Source organism: Perognathus longimembris, chromosome 10 (genome assembly GCF_023159225.1).
Source record: "Perognathus longimembris pacificus isolate PPM17 chromosome 10, ASM2315922v1, whole genome shotgun sequence".
Lineage (NCBI taxonomy): Eukaryota > Metazoa > Chordata > Mammalia > Rodentia > Heteromyidae > Perognathus > Perognathus longimembris.
In genome coordinates, this window is record NC_063170.1 from 29547265 (window position 1) to 29567421 (window position 20157).

At 43.9% G+C, this 20157-nt stretch overlaps 1 protein-coding gene across 1 annotated transcript; it reads left to right on the forward strand.

The window, feature by feature from the left end:
- Positions 1–15054: 15054 nt before the first annotated feature.
- On the forward strand, positions 15055–18303 carry LOC125357900 (5-hydroxytryptamine receptor 5B-like; the record flags this gene model as incomplete). Its single annotated transcript, XM_048354752.1, has 3 exons — positions 15055–15060; positions 16895–17605; positions 18292–18303. Coding segments are annotated over exons 1-3 (729 nt in total), but the record flags the coding sequence as incomplete, so codon positions are not given.
- Positions 18304–20157: the final 1854 nt, after the last annotated feature.

The following is a 20157-nucleotide window of genomic DNA, read 5'->3' on the forward strand; positions in this document are numbered from 1 at the left end:
TGAGCTATGGTAAGAGGAACAATTACTCTAAAACACTTTCTCTCCTTACATTCCTGCAAACAAAGTAGTTTCTACACCCACAGAGTAGGAAAGACCAACACCAATTATGCCTGGATATTTCCTTGGACATATTTTTTCTTTCTATCTCCATCTGATCAGTTAGCATTACTTTGATATCAGGTTGAAGGTTAGCCCATTGCTTCGCTGGAGAAATGATTTCCACCCACTTTTATTCTGAAGCAAATCTATAGCACAAAAGTGAGGAAGCAGAAACCAGCACCAAGTCAAGCCCCAAAGACATTCCTCAGAGCCAACACTTCTGGATGGTTGAACTCTAGCAACAGTGTGCATCATGTAGGAGAAGAAGGTGCTCTTAAATTTAGATTTCAGTAGAAAATAGAATCGAAAGAATATGGGTAAAAGATCTGCAGAAAGGCGGATGGTGCTATGGCATATGTTACCCTATAGAGGATTTAAAAAAACAGATTTATTTCCAACTGTAGGTATAATGCAGTCCTGGCTGAGAATAGAACACAGCATTTTTTTCTTGCTTGCTTCCAATGTTTTGTGCTTATGTAATCACTAGTGAAGCTGCTATAAACAGCCATGTGCAGGTTTTTGTGTAGCTGTACATTCTTTTCCTTTTGTCTTCACAGATTTTGGGAATCTCCATAAAGACAAGCAGTGGCTGGTGAGGTGAGGTAGCTATTCTAAAGTTTCACACAATTCTTTGGTTTCTCTGGAGGTAAAAGTCCAATTTATACTTTCCATGGGAGGCAGTGCCTTTGAGCCTTTTGGCTATGCCAAGGGAATGCACCAGTCCTTTCTGGAACAGCAAGGGAAGACACTGGATTGCTTCACCCATAAGTAGCCAGGCACCTGTGACTCATGCCTGTAATCCTAGCTAGTTAGGAAGCTGAGACTTGAGGATCATGGCTCAAAGCCAGCCCAGGCAGGAAAGACTGTGATATTCTTATCTCCAGTAAACTACCAAAAAAGCTGGAAGTGGTGCTCTGTTTCAAGTGTTAAAATGCTAATCTTGAGCACAAAAGCTCAGGGACAGCACCCAGGCCCTGAGTTCAAGCCCTAAGACTAGCCCCTCCCCCTCTCCCCCAAAAAAGCATCTCCATGTATGGCAGCATGCTGCTCTGCTGATGCTGTTCCCTTGGGGATAATTCCTCTAAACGTGGGCTGCAGTAGACCTAAAACATTTTGTGTCAAGGTGTGTTTGTGTAGGTAAGTGTGCATGTACATACGTGTGTGCACACAAGAATTGTTTTTCAAGATATTGACCCCTGTGGGTGGGAGTAGAATGGAACAAGGAAGGGAGCAGGAGGCTGCACCATCATATCTTCACTTTTTTTACATAAAGGTTGACACCACATGTTAGGGCAGATTGAGCAACTGACCTCAGGAAATGCATCTCTGTGAGTACCTGCATATGGTTATCTAGCTAAGGGGAAGGTTGAACAAAGGCAAGGACTCAGAGGCAGATTCTCCATCTCTGATAGGAGTGAGAATCTGAGTGCCATCGGCCCTGGAAATGTGTGAGATGTGAGGAGTGAGGGGTTGAAGTTACACTCCATGGTGGAGAGAAATCCTCCATGCCTTATGTGTAGGGACATTGTTAAGATGTGTGTGTTAGAAATGTGGATAGATGCACAGAAGATAATAGGATATTTCCTCAAGACAATTTACTTTTGTGCAAAATGATACAGTCCTGTTACTCTACTGGTTGCTAGGCACACTAGCAGATTTGTTTGCTACATTTTGATCCCCATCCAAACTGGCCTCTTCCTTGTTAAGGAGTTAGGCTCACATCATAAGTATAATGGATTACCAAAGTTAGAAATGGGGCTATTCTTTCATTCCCCCCAAAAAATCTTGCATTCTTTTTCCAATACAGCTAGCTGGGTGCGGTGTTGAGAACAAGGTGGCTGTCAGACATAGTTGGAAGAGATTGATGTGGTCTGTGGAAAGCTCCCTGCACAAAAGGGGGTTTTATTCCTTTTAATTCTATTGATAAAGTTTTCCCTTTACAACAAGCAGCACATTTGGTAGTTGCAGTATTCTTCTTTTAACTCCTTTGGTAAAGATTTATCTCCCTCACATGGCTAGCTAGTCACAAGCAACATACCTGGTAATGACAGTTTATTCTCTTACCTCCTTCGACAGAAGACTCATATACCTGACATGGGTGCTGGTCACAAACAGCACAGATAATAGCTACAATTGAAGTTGAAAAACAAATGATCCCAGGAAATATCTGTTAGGAAAATCAAGCAGAAAAAAGGAAAGAAGGAGACAGAGACCTCAACAGATTAGGTCAGGATATAACCATCGCTGCAGAGGGACTCCACGGAGTAGTGGTCAGGGTTGGGGAAACAAGGAGCAGGGAACATGGGGGTTTTAGGATTTAAATGTAATGGATCACGAGAGTCTTGGGGATGCCTTTGTGGTTGTAGCAGACTGTCCTGTGTGGTATTAATGGTATCCTTCTGATACTGATAGTCATGTACTTTCACATAAGGTCAGAGGTGAATTTTTGCTGAGAATCAGGAGGGTTCCCTGGGGAAGGGAGGTGGTCGAGGGGCCATGGCCACAACATTGAGTTATGAGAACAAAGCAGATTCCCATTTATATCAGTATCAAAAATATCAATGTACATGACAGAGGCACTTCAATTTGACAGAATAGACTGCTTTTCCTCATGAATATGGAATAGGGCTATGCAGCACCCAAAGGTAATGTCAGTGCGATTCCTTGTAGACTACATCAGTTCTTATGTGAGGAACTAGGACAAGGAGCTGTGTTGATATAGCAGGTCATTCTCTGGGAGGTTGCAAGAAGGCAATGTGGTGAGACAAAAAAAATTCCTGACATCAAGTTGGACACTTAAGAGGGGAAAAACATCTGGAAACATCTGAATTACCTAAATGTGTGGGGCTGCTTTTCTGTGTGTGTACAAGTGATGGGGCTTGAACTCAGGGGTTTGGGTATTGCCCCTTTGCTTTATTTGCTCAAGGCTGGCACTTTACTACCTGAGAAACACCTCTACTTCTGGTTTGTGGGTGGTTCATTAGCAAGAGAGTCTCACAAACTTTTCAGCCCAGGCTGGCTTCAAAACATGATCCTCAGATCTCAGCCTCCTGAATTGCTAGGATTAAAAGTATGAGCCATGGGGCTGGGGATATGGCCTAGTGGCAAGAGTGCTTGCCTAATATACATGAGGCCCTAGGTTTGATTCCCCAGCACAACATATACATAAAATGGCCAGAAGTGGCGCTGTGGCTCAAGTGGCAGAGTGCTAGCCTTGAGCAAGAAGAAGCCAGGGACAGTGCTCAGGCCCTGACTCCAAGCCCAGGACTGGCAAAAAAAAATACAAGTAGGAGCCACTGGTACCTTGCAAATTGATGGTTCTTCACAGGGGTAGTATTGTCCTTTAGGGGATAATTACATGTGTTATCATTTGTGTATTAATGCCCTACAGGCTTATGTCCTTATACTTAGGTATTTTTATTAGTAGGATTCTATAGCATTATGGCTGTTTTCTTTTATATCCATCAAGACCCTTCTGCAAATCTCCCTCTTATCACCATCTTGGAAAGCCTGAGGAACTAAAAGGGGCTAGAGAGGGATGGGAAGCAGGATATTTCGGGTACTGGTTGGACTTCTTTCAAAACAATGCTGTCTTTTGTATCTAGTTTCCACTTGCCAGGCCAAGATACTGATCATGACCTTGCATCCTAATTAATCTACCCTTTCACCATCAGCCCGACTCTTTCCACAATTAAGTTGTTCTCTCAAGTAATTTGTTACAGTAATGAGAAGAGAACTAATACAGAAAATGAGTACTAAGAGTAGGGTCCTTGCTGTGGTAATCCTGACTATGTGTTTGAGAAACCATTCGAATGAGATTGTCAGGGGATTTGGAAGAGTTGGTAGACTAGAGGAAGTCTAGGATGCTGTAAGCAGAGATTTTTCTAGATCAAGCTCAAGAGTACAGAATGCTGAGACAAGTGAGAGTAAAGACTGCTCATAAGGCAAAAGTGAGAAGTCTATTGGGAAATGAACAATAGACCATTCATGTTACATCCTGTCAAAGAATTTGTCCTCATTTTGTTCATGTCCTATGACTTTCAGTGAGGCAGAATTGAACATTATTGTATGAGCCAGACATATTGATATACACTTATAAATCCAGTAATCTCAGCAGTTATCAGTTACCAGCTTACCCCAGTTTTCTGGGGGTAAAGTACACCACCTCCTTGTTGTATTCTTTGGCCAGGTAATCCTACTCTTCTTTTTCTTTTTTTTTGCACCAGACATGGGGCTTGAAAGCTGGGCCTAAACACTGTCCCTGAGAGTTTTTGCTCAAAGCTAATGTTCTACCACTAGAGTCACAGCCCCGACTACTAGTTTTTTGGTAGTTAATTAGAGATAAAAGTCTCATAGACTTTCCTGCCTGGGCTGTCCTCTAACCACAATGCTCAGAACTCTTCCTCCTGAGTAGCTATGATTACAGGCATGAGCTACTAGCAATTCTACTCCTTGTGAATCAACACTGACAGCACTTTGGGATCCTTCTTTATTGCACTATCACATGAGCATCTAAATTCTTTAACTTCTTTCTTGGTGATATAGTTTCTCTACCTTAGTACCATGGACATTTTAGATTGAATGTCCTTTGTCCTAAGACTTTCCTGTGTAGCTAGTTAGGAGGCTGAATTAGGATAATGGGTTGAAGCCAGCCTGGACAGGCAAGCTCATGAGACTCTTATCTCCAATTAACTACCAAAAAAGCTGGAAGTGGTACTGAGGCTCAAGTAGTGGCCTTGAGCAAAACAAGCTTAAGAAAATTGCCCTGGCCTTGAGCCCAAGGGCACACACACACACACACACACACACACACACACACACACACACACAGTCTAGATATGCTGTATACGTTACTTTTCTCATTTCTGTGTCATAATACTGGGGGAATTATTTAATTTTAGTTACAGTTTCAGATTTTAGTATGTCATCTGTGGTTCTTTAGACTCTTGTCCAGGGTGAAGCAGAACATCAAAACATTAAGAGTATGTGGGGCTGGGGATATGGCATAGTGGCAAGAGTGCTTGCCCCGTATACATGAGGCCCTGGGTTCAATTCCCCAGCACCACATATATAGAAAAGGGCCAGAAGTGGTGCTGTGACTCAAGTGGCAGAGTGCTAGCCTTGAGCAAAAAGAAGCCAGGGACAGCACTCAGGCCCGGAGTCTAAGGCCCAGGACTGGGAAAAAAAAAGAGCATGTGGAAGAGGAAGTTTCTCCCCTCATGGCAGAATGGATACAGAGAAGAAGGACTGGGACTAAGATTAGCCTTCAAAGACACCCCACTGATTTATTTCCTCCAGCTAGGCCCCACCTCCTCAATTACCAAGAGTGAATCCAGCCTTGGATCAAGTGTTCAATATATGCACGTGTTGGGAGTTTTTCATATTTAAACCATAGCATTCCCCACTCACTGTCTCCAAAGGTTTATGTCAGTCTTATAATGAAAAATGCATTTAGTTCATCTCCAAGAATCCCCAAATTCTGATCAGTTCCAGCATTGTTCAAAACTCTTCAGTCTTCTGTGACTCAGTGCAAACTCTTAGCTGCAATGGCTAAAAATAAAATTTAAATGAAAGTTGCATACTAAAAGACACAGGGACACAGGGAAATCTTGCCATTCTGAATACAATGAGTAGGAAAGTAGCAAGAGAGGATGGAGTCAAAGCAAGACCCACCCAAACCTATCAAGGCAAACATTAAATACGATAGCTCTGTATCTGGCACCTGGGACACTAGGTGTTATGATAAGGGCACCAAAGGGTTTGGGTAACCCTGCCCCATTGACTTGCCATTTGCAGACTACATGGCTTATTTCTCAGGCTTTCTCCAGTTGTTATTACCAATTGTATAGGCAGATGGTCCACATTTCTGTCATCTTTAACATGCATGAGTCCCCTGTGAAACTCGGGCTACACTTTCACAACTTCCTGCATAACTCTGTCTCTCAGGCTTTCTTTGAAATCTCTATGGAATAAGTCTTCATGAGCACAAGGTTTACCTTCTGCATTTCTGTAAAAATGGCAATCATGTGTATACCATCTGAGTCTTCCACTACTCCGGCTAACAGGCTGCCTTGAATCACACTGCAGCAGCCCCTGAGGGACTTTGTTTAAACCTGAGCAGAGCATTCCCCAGGCTGTCCTGGGCATGCAGAGCTCCCAGCAGAGCACATCTCAAAACAAAGTTTCATATTAGTTAAATTTGATCCATCCATGGGGAAGCCCCAACCAGTTCCTGAGATGCCCTCAACTTCGGGCGGGGGCGGGGGGTAGTTAACTCAGGATGATTGTGATTTGAAACCAATAGAACAAATGTTTGCAAGACTCCTTTTTATTTTTGGCCAATATTAGAGTGAAGCTATGAAGGTCTGTCATCCCAGAAGTAAAATATTTGTATGAGTATTATTGTTTACGCTGTGCTAAATGTAAAAGCAAGACTCTATTTAAAAAATAACTGAGACACAAAAAGATGGGGATATGGCTCAAATGGTATCGTCCTAGAAAGTGACAGGGCCAGAACTCAAATTTAATATTGCAAAAAAAGTGGAAAGAAAGAAAAAGAAAAGAAGGAAAAGAAGGGGAGAGAGAGAGAGAGAGAGAGAGAGAGAGAGAGAGAGAGAGAGAGAGAGAGAGAACAAAACAAAGTGTATTCACTGGGCTAAGTTTTAGTTGTTTCTGGAGTCCCCACAACAGGACAAATTTCCTGTTTTTCTGGAGTATGAGTTTTAATTGAGAAAGTAGTAATCCTGTAAATTATAATAGTCCTGGTGAATTATTTCTTTCAACCCATCAAATCTGTGAGATGTACTATTTTAATTTCCATTTATAAGATATTGAGGCAGATAGGAGCAAGCGGCTTCTACAGAATCCCACAGACCCCATCCAGATTTTTTAAAACTATCATTTTAATTTCTTTTTCCTTTTATTTTTTTGCCAGTCCTGGGGCTTGAACTCAGGGCCTGGGCACTGGCCTTGGCTTCTTTTTGCTCTAGGCTAGCACTCTGCCACTTGAACCGCAGCACCACTTCTTGCCATTTTCTATATATGTGGTGTTGAGGAATCAACCCCAGGGCTTCATGTATACGTGGAAAGCACTCTTGCCATTAGGCCATATTCCCAGCCCTTCTTATCGTTAGACAATCTGTAGAGCTTAAGTGGCTGCATGAGTTTGGGCAACATGAATTTAATAGCTCTTTATTCTTAATGTTTACAATGGAGTTAATACGTTCTCATAAAAAAACAAAACATTTATTTCATGAGGTTGTTGTGAAAAGTAAATGAATTAACTTAAATCCTTAGGACAGCATTTGGCATACAGTTGTATAAGGTAAGGAGAAAATGAATAGAGAATCCCTCATTAGACCAGTGATTCTCTAAGTGTGGTCCACGAACCAGAGGCTCAGTATCCTCTGAGTACTTGTTAGAAATGTAAACTCTTGCTCTCCAGCCCCAGGTCTGACTTCAGGAGTGGACTCAGCCACCTGCATTCAGTCAGCTCTCCAGATGACTCTGATGTATGATTAAGTTTGAGAACAAATGGATATCCCTTCTGAGGAGATGATGCTTTAAGTGCGCAGGATTGATTCCCAATAGCATGCCTTCTCTGGCTATAAACATTAATAAAGCAAAAACAAAATCAACTCTATGTCTTCCCTTCTCTTTTGTTTTTATCTATCTATCTATCTATCTATCTATCTATCTATCTATCTATCTATCTATCTGTCATCTATTGTGGTGCTGATCCTGTGGCTTGAACAAAGAACCTGGCTGCTGTCCCTGAGCTTTTTTACTCAAGGCTAGCACTCTACCTCTTGAGCCACAGCTCCTCTTCTGGTTTTATCTGGCAGTTAATTGGAGGTGAGTCTTATGGACTTAACTGCTCAAGATAGCTTTGAACCGTGATCCTCAAATCTGCCTCTTAAGCAGCTAGATGACAGGTGTGAGCCACCAGTGCCAGGCTGTGCTTTTCTTTTACATTGCTATATTCAGCAACCATCTTCTCATCCTTGGAACCAGATGCCTTCCCTGGTACACTGAAATACCCTGCACTGCTCTGCATCTTTAGTGAGCTTCCCTCCTTCCTCCCTCCCTCCCACTTTCTAATCTTCTTCCCCTCTTTCCTTTATTGAGAACCCTGGGATTGGGGAAGATAGGGACAAGAGGCCCCTGGCTCTATGCTCTGGGAACCTGTCATCCAGTGGAGAGACTAACAGGTCTCTGTCCATGACTGGCTTCAAGGTGGGGGGGGCTGGTGTACCATTGAGGCCTGGTGTTGAGGCAGGCTCAGAGATGAGGACAAGCTTCTCAAGGAGGTGACACTTAGTATGAGACTTGATGAAACTGGAAAACAACTTGATAAAATATTATTAAAAATGATCTAAAAGGAAAAACACAAGAACTATAATATCAAACTGAGTGTTTTTTGATAACAGCACAAAAGATAATCATGAGAGATACATGGAAATACTCAGGAGGACTGAAAGGTGCTTCTGAATAAAGATGATAGAAATGTTCTACTGACTTTTTTTTCAAATGAAAACATCTAGAACTGCATGAACTGTTACTGGCCAGGAAGGGAAGAATGACCATTTGGTTACTGTTGAATGCTTCCTAATCATTCTCTGCTAATGGTTTGGTTTTGCTGTTCTTGATTACTTCAAGTCTTTGTCTACCCCTCATCTTGCCATTATGCACACCTCCTTTCTCCTTTCTCCCTGTGTTAGTGAAAAAAAATATCCCCATATTTAACACCCAGGTCAAAAGCTGCCTTCCCCATGAGGCCTGCTCTGCTTCTCCTTATTGGAAGCAATTACTCTTTGCTGGTAAGGTCAGCATCCCTTGATTCTAACTTGCTCTAGCACATTTTGCTACATTACACTTATGGCAGAAGTAGATTTTGTTTCATAAATGAAAGTTCCCCAAGGATAAAGACAGTGTCATAAAAAAAGACAGGATCATACTATTGTAGCAATGCCTAGTCTCAGGGATAAGGGTTAAGCCCTTTTAGGTTTATAATAGTATGATATACAACATGAAGGTGAGAAGGCAGGACCACCGTCTCTTACTGCATACCACAGCTGCAGAGAAGCCAAAAAATTTCATTTGTAACCTTCTGACATACCTTAATAGTGGAAAAAGGGGACAGGAAAGCAATTTGTGATTGTTGATTAAATGACAGTAATAGAAACAAGAAAACTTTATTTGTTAAAAAAAAACTTTATTCAACAAAAATGTAATAGAATAAGCTGGGTGCTGGTGGCTCACACCTGTAGTCCTAGCTACACAGGAGGCTAAGATATGGAAGACTGACATTCAAGCCAGCCTGGGCAGAAAAGGATGAGACTTCTTCTCCAAATTAAACAGAAATAAATAGGTTTAGAGGCATGGCTCAAGTGGTAAAACACCAGTCAACAAGCAAGCTAAACAAGTGGAGTGTAAGGCCCCGACATCAAGCCCTCTAAGTACCACCAAAAAATGTAATAAAGCAAAAAAAAAGATGGAAGAAAAATGATAGAAACCCTACGTAACAAATTAATGAAATCACAGTATGTTAAAATGGATAAGGATCCATACAGGAGTGTCAATAAAGAAAAGATCAGAAAGAAACTCACAAGCCAACAGGTTTTATTAAACATGAAATGGGTATTCTTCAGTCTGGCTGGAGAAGAAATGGCATGATTCCCTTACAACTAAGGTTTCTTCTATTAGGCAGGGAAAGTGAAGTCAGGTGGGGCAACGGTCAGGGGTCATAAGGGCAGGATGGGAACAGAAGAAGGGGATCTTTGTGCAGAGATGGGGTCTTATCTTATGTTTTACAGAATATTGTCCCAATTGGTAAGGCCCTCAGTTCACAGGTTATCACTTTTGCAGTTCCAGGTTATGTTCGGGAAGGGAGGCCGGGAGAGGAGATGATTTAGTGAAGTCTGTAGCAAGGGCTAGTTTCTGATGTGGCTATCAGGGGGGCAGGTGAGTGTTTTTATTTTAAGTCATTTTCCATCAGTCAGTACCTGGATTCCTTTGACAACAGACACACTCCTGGGCACCGGTGGCTCATGCCTGTAATCCTAGCTACTCTGGAGACTGAGATCTGAGGATTGCAGTTCAAAGCCAGCCTAGGCAGGAAAGTCCTTGAGGCTCTTAACCTCTAATAAACCACCAAGTAAAGTCAGCAATGAAGCTGTGGCTCAAATGGTAGAGCACCAACTTTGAGCAAAAGAAGCTCAGGGACAGCACCAATGCCCTAAGTTCAAGCCCCAGGACCAGCAAGGAAAAAAAGGCATACAAACAACCCCAACAAAAGAATACATAGAGAACAAATCACCTTGCACAAAAATGTAGCCCTCTTGGTTGTTAAAGAATTTCATATTAAATTATTTCATTCTATACACATTAAAAATTGTTCAGAATAATATTTTATTCAAGGCTGTCAGTCTCTCCCTCTTGGTTCTTCAAAGCCAGAGTTAAGAGAACAGCAGAACCATTAAATCTCTCAGAGGTACAATTTGGAAATAAGCAATAAGAATAATCATGCCATGACTACATTTTAACTAAGTTATTAAATTTGGAAGAAAATATATCAAAGAAATAAGCCCCCAAAGAGGAAAGATTCTACTAATTAAAAATTTAAAAATCAACAAACCAAAGGCCTGTCAAATACCATTAAGGTTTGTGATTTTACCCCACTGCCAACTGACAAGTTATCTTGCTCCTGTTTCTTAGATGCAGAAGACATGAAATGCCTGGGTCAGAGGCAAAGGTCTGTTATAGTCAAAAGCTGTAGCCAGCGCTTCCTGTTTGACTTCTTCCCCAGTCTTCCTAAGGCCCGAGGATAGTAGGAAGGGTCCATGCTGGAATCTGCCCAGCATCAGACTGCATCTTGGGAGAAGAGCACCAAACACACATTAACAGTGGACTTTCCCATCCCCCAGGTGAAGAATCCACCACACCCACTGAGGCTTTCCACCAACCAGGCTAGGAAAGAGTTAATGAGCAGTGTTGAAAGACCTTACCGGGATATGCAAGGATGCTTGGACTTATGGGTCTCCTCTCTCAACAAACCCCAATTTATTCATTCAACGAACTCATTTGAATGTGTTAAATCATCAACTGTGCACTTGGCACAGAACAGGATGCTAATATGGCAGGGAACGAATTTCCTGCACAAGAACAGCTAACATGTTAGTGGGGAAGACAGAGAAAAGGAAAGCAATTACACAAATACTATGATGTAACTTCTGTGAGATGATGTAAAGTACTGGAAAACAGTGTGAGGGAAAGTGCCTGTGCACAAATAAGTCATAGACCCAATGGGCAGGGAAGATCTAGCTGGCATGGGACATGGAGCAAAGACCCAATGGAAGCAGTAGGTAAGCCTCACCTGGACGAGCATCCAGGCAGAGAGAAAGGTACACATAACCCCAAGAAGTAGACACCAATGTCATGTTTTAGGCAACAGGAGGCCAGTGTGTCTGGACTGAAGTTGCCAGGAGGAGAGCAGTCAAGCATGAAGGGATAGAAATCCAAGAAGACTTGTAATTAAGGCAAAATAAAGTCTTGTAAAAGACAAGCATGTCAACTTTTTTTTAACAGGAAACTATTTGTATTAGAGCTAAAGCAATGTCACTGAACCACTGGCCCAATGTATGGAGCCAGTTGGTGCCATGGACAGAGAACTGGAGGTCAAATCTGAGTGCTGCTAGCAATCTCTAAGCAAGTGTATTAGTCAGCTTGAGCTGCAGTATCAAATACCACTGACTTGGAATATTGCTCATTAACTAATAGCTTTTTCTGACAGTTCTGGTTCAAGGTGTCAACTGATTCTGTTCCTGATAAGGGCTCTCTTCCTGTCTCGTGGGCAGCAGCTGGTAGAAAGTGAGCTCTCTAGTGTTTCTTCTTAGAATGACACTGCCCACTGGATTAGGCTTCTCCCTTATCACCTCATTTAAATTTTTACCCCTTTATCTCCAAACATAGTCACATTGGGGATTAGGAAATCAACATATGACTTTGGGGGAAGAAGATGCAATTCAATCCATTACAGAAAGTTGCAAAACTTCATATTTTTATCTGCAAATGAAAATGGTACCTACAAAGGTTGCTGGTAAGTTGGACTGAAAATGTGTGAAAGAAACTATATAGTTGTGTCAAATATCTGAGAAGTTAAAACTATAAAAAGCACAATATTTAAAGTAGATCAGAGAGAACAATCGAGGTCTATACTCAATTTGAGTGAACAGGGATGCTACCAGCATAAGGGTTCAGTGAAGGATTATTTACAATAGCTATGATATGGAATCACCAACCATCTACCAACCAGTAGATGAACGGATCAAAAAAATGTGGTATATATACACAATGGAATTTGATGCTTCCATCAGAAAGAGTGATATTGCCTTATTCATAAGGAAATGGAAAAACGTGGAAAAAAGCATACTAAGTGAAGAAAGCCAGACCCAAAGTAACATAGGCTCTATGGTTACCTTCATTTGTAATAATTAGTATATGTCTAGGATAGTCCTAGCAGAGGATCACAATAGTTCAATGGCTAGGTACATATGACCATATGAAATGATGTTAATGGAAATGAACTCCAAATATGGGAACAAGAGGGTTTTTTAATGTACTGTGTTAGTTATTTCTTTTTTCTTTCTTTCTTTCTCCCCTCCCCATTTGGCTTATCCCCTTGTCACTGTTTTTGATTTTGGTAACCTGTGTCTTTTATATACATTTGTCTGAATTGGAGAAGGGAAGGGGAATAACAAAATAGTGAGACAAAGGAAAAAGAGAGAACCAATGCAACAGTGATACTCCCAAGACCCTATGTTGGAAATGAATCTTATAACTTGTGGGGACGGGGGGATTCAGGGGGCCTGAGAAAAAGAGGGAGAGGGTAACAATGTTGAACAAGAAATGTATTCATTACCTTGCTTGCCTAACTGTAGCCCCTCTTTACATCACCTTTACAATAAAAGTAAATTAAAAGAATAGGGATGGTCATTATTATTAGTATTTTCTTTACTGTGGGGCTTGAACTCAGGGCCTAAGCACTATCCTGAGCTCTTTTGCTCAAGGATAGTGTTCTATCACTTTAAGCCATAGATTCCCTTCTGGTTTGTAGTGGTTAATTGGATAAGAGTCTCACAGGAATTTTCTACCCATGCTGGCTTTAACTATGATCTATATATTATGATTCTATATGTCTATCTATCTATCTATCTATCTATCTATCTATCTATCTATCTATCTATCTATCTATAATATTATAAATTACCATGAGGGGCTAGTCATTTTTACTGAACATTTACTTAACCCTTAGATAGTGGCTCTACTTTTAGTTCTATAACAGTCTCATGGCAAGTATAATTGCCTCGTGTGTGTGTGTGTGTGTGTGTGTGTGTGTGTGTGTGTGTGTATCCATCCTAGGGCTTCAACTCAGGGCCTCAGCAGTGTCCCTGAGCTTTTTTTGCTCAGAGTTAGCCCTCTAGTACTTGAGATACAGCTCCACTTCTGGATTGTCTCTCTCTCTCATGTGTGTGTGTGAGTGTGTGTGTGTGTGATTATCGGCTATAAAAGTGTCATGGACTTTCTTGCTAGGATTACAGCCATGAATGCCCAGATTCAGAGTTTTACTTATGTGCATGATGAAACCAGTCCAAACCTGCATTGCTTTTGTTCCACGAGTGGAATAGATAAAAAGAATATAACTAACTGGCCGTGTGAGTGCTCAGTAGAACCAGTGGACGCTACACTCTGCCCAGTAGAAGACTGCAGAAGGCTGTGTAGGCTGCAACAGGTGGAGTGACTGGCTGGCTGCCCCTGTTTTCCCAGTGGCCCCGCCCATGGTGCCTGGCCAATCTTTTCTGAAAGTAGGACACTCCACCAATGGCCTTCCTCTTCTTTCCTCATGTGCTCACAATCCCGCACTTTCTACACTCTACACACTAGACACAACAGCCCTTAGCTTACACAAACATGACAGCACACTCAAAAGACATAAAAACCAACTTGCAAAGGAGTCAAAGTAAAAACATTTGGACTTTACAAGATGTTTAGCTTGATGATAAGGTTAGAAACTGGGGGAAATGGTGTCCAGGAAAGACTTGCAGGAGATGCTAGGGATGTTCCCTAAGGTGTTGAGAAGGAGCTGGTGGATGGAGGGAGGGCTGGATCTCCAGGCAGGCTGGCCTAACTGCAGTGAGCATGAGTGTCAACAGCTGGCTTGGAAGAGGGAAAAGCAGAAGTGTTCAGGGAACATGGTTGATATTGGTCCCAGAGCAGCTGGATTCTGGAAGCTTCTGAGAAAATTAACACAATGAAATGAATCATTGAAAAGAAAGTGGAGCTGGGCTCTGGTGGCTCATGGCTGTGATCCTAGGCATTCAGGAGGCTGAGATCTGATGATTGACATTTGAAGCCAGCCTGGACAGACAAATGCTAGAGACTTTTAATCTGCAATTAACCAACAAAAAGCCAGAAGTGGAGCTATGGCTCAAATGGTAGAGCACCAGCCTTGACTGAAAAACCAAAGGCATAGTACCCAGGCCCCGAGTTCCATCCCTAGTAACAGCGTTTGTGCACATTCACACATGCAAAACAAGAAAAAGAATAGAATAAAGAAATAATGAAAAGGAGAAAGAGAAGAAAACAGAGATTAAACTTCAAAATACTTTAACATCCAAACTATTTTTGAACAATCCTCAAAGTTAGAGCAAAAGTATTAAAACATACAAATGTTCATACTGCACCATTGAATGCCAAGCGTGTTTTTAATTCTCTGTTTTTGGACCTCTCTATATAAATTTTTCTGCCTAAAACTAGTTTTTATGTGGCCAATTTCTCTTAACACTTTCCCTGTTGCTATATATTCTCTTCATAGTTGCACTTTTTATTTATGCTGCTTGATTTATCATTTGTATACTTTGGGGGACTCAATCTGAGACAATTTTCTCATCCTCGAAAATGGAGGTAATTGCAGGGCACGGATGGATTTTGTCTGATATCAGCCTGGGCAGGAAAGTCTATGACACTCTTATTTCCTCTCTCTCTCTCTCTCTCTCTCTCTCTCTCTCTCTCTCTCTCTCGCTCACTCTCCATACACACACACACACGCACGCACACACACACACACACACACACCCACTAAGACAGAAATAGAGCTGTGATTCAAGTAGCAGAGTGCTAGCTTTGAGCAAAAAGTAAAAAGTTCTGGGACAGCACCCAGGCCCTGAGTTCAAGACCCAGGACAGGTACAAAAAAAAAGTCTGAAACTTTTTTTGGTAGAGGGAGTTGGTAGAGAGGGAGGATACTGTCACCTAAGTTTTTTCTCCCTTTGCTGAAGGGTCTATAAAATAACTATTGGGCCAACGCAGTCCTAATATTCAATGTGCACATGTGAAAGTGGAACTGGGTATCTCAAGGAGATGGGTGGGGTTGAGAGACATGAAGGAGAACGATGGAAGAGGCGACTGATCAGAATGCGTGTACTCAAGCACTGATACATTGAATTGAACCTCCTTTGTACAACTACTTAATGATACTTTAAAAATAAAAACAAAAACAGTTCTTGAAAAGCAAATAAATCTACCACTCCTGGGCTGGAAGTGTAGCTCAGTGGTAGAGTGCTTCATCCTCAGATTCTAGCATGCTGGAGGCCCTGAGTTCATATCCTCTTCAGGGAGAAATCACACCCACACCCCCAACTCTCCCACCTGAACTTGGAGGACTTAAGTCTTCAGTGAGGGTGAGAGTGGGGGTGGGGTGGGATGGCGGAAAGTTGGGTGTGTTGGGGTGAGACTAGAGCTGGATCAGAAGCTGGACATCACCTATTTTTCAAGCTCTCTGTCAGCACACGCAGTATCTACATTTTAAATTTTTTTTTTTGGCCAGTACTGGGGCTTGGACTCAGGGCCTGAGCACTGTCCCTAGCTTCTTCTTGCTCAAGGCTAGCACTCTGCCACTTGAGTCACAGCACCACTTCTGGCCTTTTTCTGTATATGTGGTGCTGGGGAATCAAACCCAGGGCCTCATGTATATGAGGCAGGCACTCTTGCCACTAGGCCATCTCCCCAGCCCTACATTTTAATTTTAGTTTTTCCAGGGAGTCGGGAAGCCCCGTGGTGCGTGTGGGGCCGAAGTGTGAGCACCAGCGGGACAGAGCCAGGTGGAGGACGTTGCCATTTACATACTCCAACACCTGGGTCTGCTACTTGGGCTAGAGTGACAACCGAGATGTCCGGAAACCACCAGCACCCGCTGTCTTCTGGACCTGCCAGGAGGGAGGCGGGAATGAAATTCCTCCTGGATTTCCTAAGAAGTTTGATTCCCTCCTCGTCGGACTGCACCACAGGCCTGGTCGCCCCGGCACACTCCCAGGAGTGCTCTCCAGCCCCCCCAGCTCCGTCTGCTGCGGGTGAGGGGTGGGGCAACCCAGCAAGCCCCGCCCTCGTGTGGGCCCAGCTGCTTGGGCAGGGTCCACTTCCCCGCCCTTGGACTGCAGGCTGCCAGGGGACCTTCGTGCCCAGCGGGGCGGCACGGGAAAGGCCCCACTTTTTCTTGTCTTCTTTTTTTCTTTCCTCCATTGTATAACAGGTTCCCCGAGGGGGGCGCCCAAGGGAGACTGCAGCTTAGCAGAGGAACCTGGGCAGGGCGCCCTATGCCCCTTGCCGATCTTCCCCAAGCACAGTGTTCCCTCCTACTTGCTCACCTGCGGGGTGCAGGGCCCTAGCCTGTGCGCCCTGGAAGCCTCGAACCTCTTGGTGGCCACTGCAGTTCCCCTGGGACCTGAGACCTACAATGGTAGCATGGGGCCCGGCGGGGTCGTGGGTGGAGCCTGGGTGACGCTGTCCTCCCTGGCCGGGTGCCCCCATTCTCTGTCTTCACCGTGCTGGTGGTAAAGCTGCTGGCACTGCTGATCGCTGCCACTCTCTTGTGGAATCTGCTGGTACTGGTCACCATCCTGCGCATCCGCACCTTCCATCGCGTGCCGCACAACCTCCTGGGCTCGACGGCCATCTCGGACATGCTAGTGGCAGCCGTCGTGATGCCACTGAGTCTGGTGAGCAAGCTGTCGGCGGGGAGGCGGTGGCGTCTGGGCCAAAGCCTGTGTCACATGTGGATCTCTCTCGACGTGCTGTGCTGCACCACTAGCATCTGGAACATGGTGGCCATCGCCCTGGACCGGTACTGGATCATCACGCGACTCCTGCAGTACTCACTGCATGCCCTCTGCCACGCCTCGGCGCTCATGATCGCGCTCACCTGGGCCCTGGTGGCTCTCATCGCCCTCGCCCCACTGCTCTTCGGCTGGGGCGAGGCGTATGATGTGGGGCGCCAGCAGTGCCAGGTGATCCAGGAACCCTCAAACACCGTCTTCTCCACTGGCGGCGCCCTTTACCTGCTGCTTGGCGTCGTGTTGTTCATCTACTGGAAGATCTCAAAGACGGCCAAATTTCGTTTCGGTCGCCGCTGCCGATGGGCTGTGCTGCCATTGCCCGCTACCATGCAGGTGAGGGTTCAGATGTGTTCCTGGGGGGATCTGGGGCGCTGGGGAAGTGGGAGGTTTGGGGAAAGGGAGAGGGGGAAGACGCTTGCGCGGGCTAGGACCAGTGACCAATGCAGCTGGAGCACCAGAAGAATTTGCCATCTGCTCTTGCAAGGAACTCCTGGAGCCGCCTGTCAGTTGCGCGTCTGGTGTGCCCCCACGAAGGTCGCCATCCGCGCGGCGTGCGCCATGGACTAAGTTTCACCACTCTCACGCGAGTACTGAACCCCAGTCGGTGTTGTTTGCAGGTGCAGCCTCCCTTCACAGGGGTGGGATCGCTGCATTCTCACTGCTTTCCTTGCCTGTCGAAGTTGTGTTCAAATCAGGCTCAGAAACACTAGCTTCTCAGGTCTGTCTTGACTTGCAGGACTGTGATTGGCTAGAATTAGACTTGGTGTAGAGGAGGAAATTCCTCTCACCTGTACTAGTTTGTTTCCATAGGACCCTATTCCATCCCCTGCAGTCTAGTGACGCCTCAGCAATCAACTACCTGCCTCTTCCCTGGTCAAAGGGAAAAGTGAAGATAAAACAAAAACAAAAACAAAAAAAAGCCAAGCGTCACTGGGTGCGGGCGGCTTACTTCTGTAATCCTACTACTCGAGAGGCTGAGATCTGAGGACCGTGGTTCAAAGCCAGCCAGAAAGCCAGCCCAGCAGGAAAGTCCACAAGACTCTTATGTCCAGTTAACTATAAAAAATATGTCAGAATGGAGCTGTGGTTCAAGCGGTATAGTGCTGGTCTCAAGCACAAGGCTCACGACAGTGCCCAGGCCCTGAGTTCAACCCCTCTCCCCTATCCATGTGCCACTTTCCCTTGGTTATCTCAATGGTAAGGATATCCTCTAGTTGTTTTGGGAGGAAGCAAAAGAATGGATTGCAATCCCAACTTGGGCATCTGTTGCTTACTTTATCTGTGCTTTATTTCTTATTTAAACAACTGTATTCCTACTTCATACAGCCCTTGGTGAAGATTCCAGGAAGTTAGGAATGTAAGACATGCTAAGTGAATACACTGGCTAGAGAAAAATGAACAGGGTATTGACTGGCAGTATACAGGGAATGTAAGAGTCCATTGGATGTGTAATGAATTGAGGAGCTGCATTTGTAAGATCTCTGATGTTCTATGTGAAGCTTTTTCTCTTTTGGCCAGTATCTAAGATATGCTCAGCTACTACCTTACCCTGGAGATCCAAACTTTGCTCAGGTATTCCAGGCAGGAACCTCCCAGTCTGGAGTACAAAAGGGTTTATTGTGTACACCCTATTTTATTTTATTTGCCAGTCCTGGGGCTTGGACTCAGGGCCTGAGCACTGTCCTTGGCTTCTTTTTGCCCAAGGCTAGCACCCTGCCATTTGAGCCACAGTGCCACTTCTGGCTTTTTCTATCTATGTGGTGCTGAGGAATTGAACCCATTAGGCCACATTCCAAACTCCGATACATCTACTTTAAAATAACAGTACATGGACTGGGCAAGGAGTGCAGAAGAATGGAAGAGAGGGAAAAGTCTAGTTGCTGTTAGTTTTTATTTCAGAAAATTAACCCAGATATTTTGGCTACCACACAAGCACATGCACTTTAAAAAGCAGGCTCTTTTTTTAAAATTAAAAGGTAGAGGAATTTTTAACATAAAATAGGAATGTCAGAACTATAATTAGAAAGTGATGGTAAGGAGAGCTTTATTTAAAATTAATGATGTTCTTTAAAAGGTCCCTCGGAAATGCCTGGGGTGATTATAGCTTTTCCGTCTGGTTACCAAGGTAAGGCTGACTTTTAATAACTACATCAAACCAGCAGGTACCCATAGAAATCAGAGGGAAGTGGATACCAGAAAGGTTTGCCAAGCTGATTTTCCTGGTCATTTAGGGAAGATTCAATCCAGGAACTGAATGAGGAAGGTGATGTAACGAAGAGATGAATGGGTGGAAGGATGGCAGTCATGAGTGATTCATGATTGGAAGGAAGGGCTTAGGGGCCAGGGCAAAGAGGGCATTTAGCCACTCCTGGCATGGTACCCAGGGCAAGCTCTTCTCACTCTGGGCCTTAACTTTTTACTTATCTGGTGTTTGAACTCAGGGCTTCCAACTCACTTAGCAGCTTGCTCAATGGCGTTGCTGTACCACATCAACTGCACATCCAGCTTGGCATTTTTGCTAGTTAGAGGTGGATTTTGGAGGACTTTTCTGCCTGGGCTGTTTTCAGACCCCTATCGTCCAGAGCTCAGCCTCTTGAATAACTAGGATTAGAGGTGTGAGCCACTAATGTCTGGTGGCCTCAACTTCTGTAATACACAGAATTGGTTTGCAATGTCTAAGAACCATGGGAAGCTGAGACTGTAAATGAAATAGAGCATCTCATTTTGAGGGGCGGCATCAAGGCCTCACTTACAATCCTGTGTAATGTTTCTGTCAGCACTTGCAAGTCCTCTGGCTATGTGAAATCAAAGACAGATGTTTAAAATGATGTGCCAGGAAATGTATCCCTGTACTTTACCCCATCTGCACCCTAGAGGCAGTGATGATGAAT